We start from the raw sequence: 2541 nt of genomic DNA, 5'->3' as shown, positions 1-2541 counted from the left end.
AAAACCTACATACAAAATTAAGATCTAACATCTTCTTGCTCTGTGACAGCAGGATAATCTATTTAGACTCTTTAAATTTGCTTCCAGTATAAAATACTCTTTCCTAAATGCAAAAGCTCACTTGATTTACAGTACCATAGAGATTTGAGATAATTTTTAGGTATTATCATAAAGCCCACAGATCAACACTTTTGAGGTTCATGAAAGGAGCCTGGGTGGCACAGGCAGTTTGCGATTGACTGCTAATTCAAAGATTGGCAGTTCAAACCTACCCAGCAGCCCCATGGTTCTGTAAAGATTACTGCCAAGAAAACCCTATGGAGAAGTCCTACCCTATAACACGTGGTGTTGCCATTAGTTCTGACTCAACAGAAGCTAAAAACAACAAAATTTAGGTTCCTTATTACGCTGCTGAAAACATCAAGTATTTTTGCAAAGCATTAACGTTACATGGTATCAGAAAGAAATCTTTCCTACAGACTTACAAAATCAGGTAAATGAGTACTTATAGAATTCACAAATGATCTGTATCTTGGAATGTCTATGCTAGAAAAAGACGGAGGTATTTGACTAAATAAATGAATTCACGGTAGAACATTACTAGGATATACAAAATCAGAGAATTAAGTGTAAAGAATGAAGTGATTTCAGCAATGCAGAACATCACGGGTACGGTTAGATCATTAAAGGATGAAAATATGAATAGTTTGAATAATAATGGCTATTTGTGAACATCAGTCACTATCATAAAATAAAAATAAAATAAAGGGATAAAATAGCAGGATAACTGATGTAGGTTGTAATTATCAATAAGCTTTAGTGATATCTTTTTATAAAAGCCAAAGCTACTGTTTTTAAGTACTAAATATACGTCTTTTAATCATGTCCTTCAGGGCTTGTTTTACTTGCTTATTTCTTAGGGTATATATGAAAGGATTTAAGAGAGGTGCAATTGAATTGTTGAGCACTGCTACCCCCTTGTTTAAAGCGACCCTCTCTTCTGCAGAAGGTTTCATATACATAAAAATGCAGCTGCCATAAGAGATAGAGACAACAATCATGTGAGAGGAACAGGTGGAAAAAGCCTTCTTCCTCTGCTGGGCAGAGGGGATCTTCAGAATTGTTCTCAGAATATATGCATAGGAGAGTATCACCAGTGCCAGCGTAATCAGCAGTATGACAATGGCTGAAATAAAACCTAACAATTCTATGGACCGTGTGTCTGAGCAGGAGAGTTTCAGGACAGGAGAATAGTCACAGCCAAAGTGGTCAATAATGTTGGCATCACAGAATTCCAACCTCAAGCACAAGATAAGCCCAGGAGAGATTGCTAACAACCCACCCAACCAAGAGGTAACAACCAGCTGGGTACAGACTCTGTTGTTCATGATCGTCACATAGTGAAGGGGTTGGCAGATGGCCACATAGCGATCATAGGACATGGCAGTCAACAGGAAAAACTCTGATGCGCCCAGGAAAATGGCAAAAAACAATTGTGTCATACAAGCATCATAGGAAATCGTTTTATTCTTAGTCACTATGCTGAGCAGGTACCTGGGGATCCAGTCGGATGTGAATGACATTTCTAAAAATGAAAAATTCCGAAGGAAGAAATACATGGGTGTTTTGAGTTGGGAATCCAATAGCGTGAGCAGGACAATGGTCAGATTTCCAGTGACACTCAATAAATATGTTAGAAATAGTAAAAGGAAAATTACAATTTGCCAGTTTGGATCAGTGGTTAGTCCTACAAGAATAAATGTTTTCACCTTTGTATGGTTTCTCATGGTTAAATTTCTTCTGAATTCCATCAGAGCTGGGGGAAAAAAAAAATTCTAAGTTGAAATAGCATTACCCAAACCACGCAGTGCCGTCGAGTCAATGAGTATAAATTTAAAAGTAATATGAAGAATAAAGTAACCCAATTGAAATTCGTAAGCTCTCTCTTGCATGATTTTAACCATTTCACAAAGCAGACAGCACCCAGGATTGATCCTGCTTATTTCAGCTCCTTCTCTGGACACTCATTTTCTAAACTCCCTCTTCTTTATCTTGCAGGAGAATGACTTTTTTATTTTCTGTTTAAAGTTTTGTGCAAAATGGTAAGAAGTAACTCCTGCAATCTTACTGAATCTATTAGAATACATTTCTTAAAAAAAAAAAAAAAAATTTAGGTTAGGTCAATTACATTTCTTGTTAATATAATCTTTTATCAATCTCTTTCACTGAGATATAGCTTTTCTGTATACTTTTCATTTTAAACAACTTATCAGGCCTAAAATTTTGTAGTTGTCCTTCTGTGATAATGCTCTCATGATATGTTTTTGGTTAGTGTTTCATTTTCACTGTACTGTCAATAAGTACTTTTAATTTAATAAGCTTTTATGAATTTTAGCACAATGTGAATCTCAAAGCCAGCATCTAAATATCAAGCTAAAATGATACAAGGAATTTGGAATAATTTTACTATACTGTTCAGGCAGTTTCATCAGGATATCTTTATCAATGTAAGAAATACTATTTTACATCCAGTAATATTTA

The 2541-nt window shown here is 35.4% G+C and overlaps 1 protein-coding gene across 1 annotated transcript; it reads right to left on the bottom strand.

The window, feature by feature from the left end:
* Positions 1–854: 854 nt before the first annotated feature.
* On the bottom strand, positions 855–2121 carry LOC100658175 (olfactory receptor 6C74-like). Its single transcript, XM_003405517.3, has one exon. It carries the CDS (start codon positions 1809–1811, stop codon positions 855–857), a length of 957 nt encoding a protein of 318 aa, XP_003405565.2. The 5' UTR covers positions 1812–2121.
* Between the last annotated feature and the right edge of the window lie 420 nt (positions 2122–2541).

Source organism: Loxodonta africana, chromosome 4, assembly GCF_030014295.1.
Source record: "Loxodonta africana isolate mLoxAfr1 chromosome 4, mLoxAfr1.hap2, whole genome shotgun sequence".
NCBI classification, from domain to species: Eukaryota; Metazoa; Chordata; class Mammalia; order Proboscidea; family Elephantidae; genus Loxodonta; species Loxodonta africana.
The sequence above is the reverse complement of the archived record's forward strand: the minus strand, read 5'-3'. Positions and strand labels throughout refer to the sequence as shown.

Bases quoted from the DNA above. Each gene is read 5' to 3' on its own strand.
- LOC100658175 (XM_003405517.3), bottom strand. From the start codon at position 1,811: ATGGAATTCAGAAGAAATTTAACCATGAGAAACCATACAAAGGTGAAA.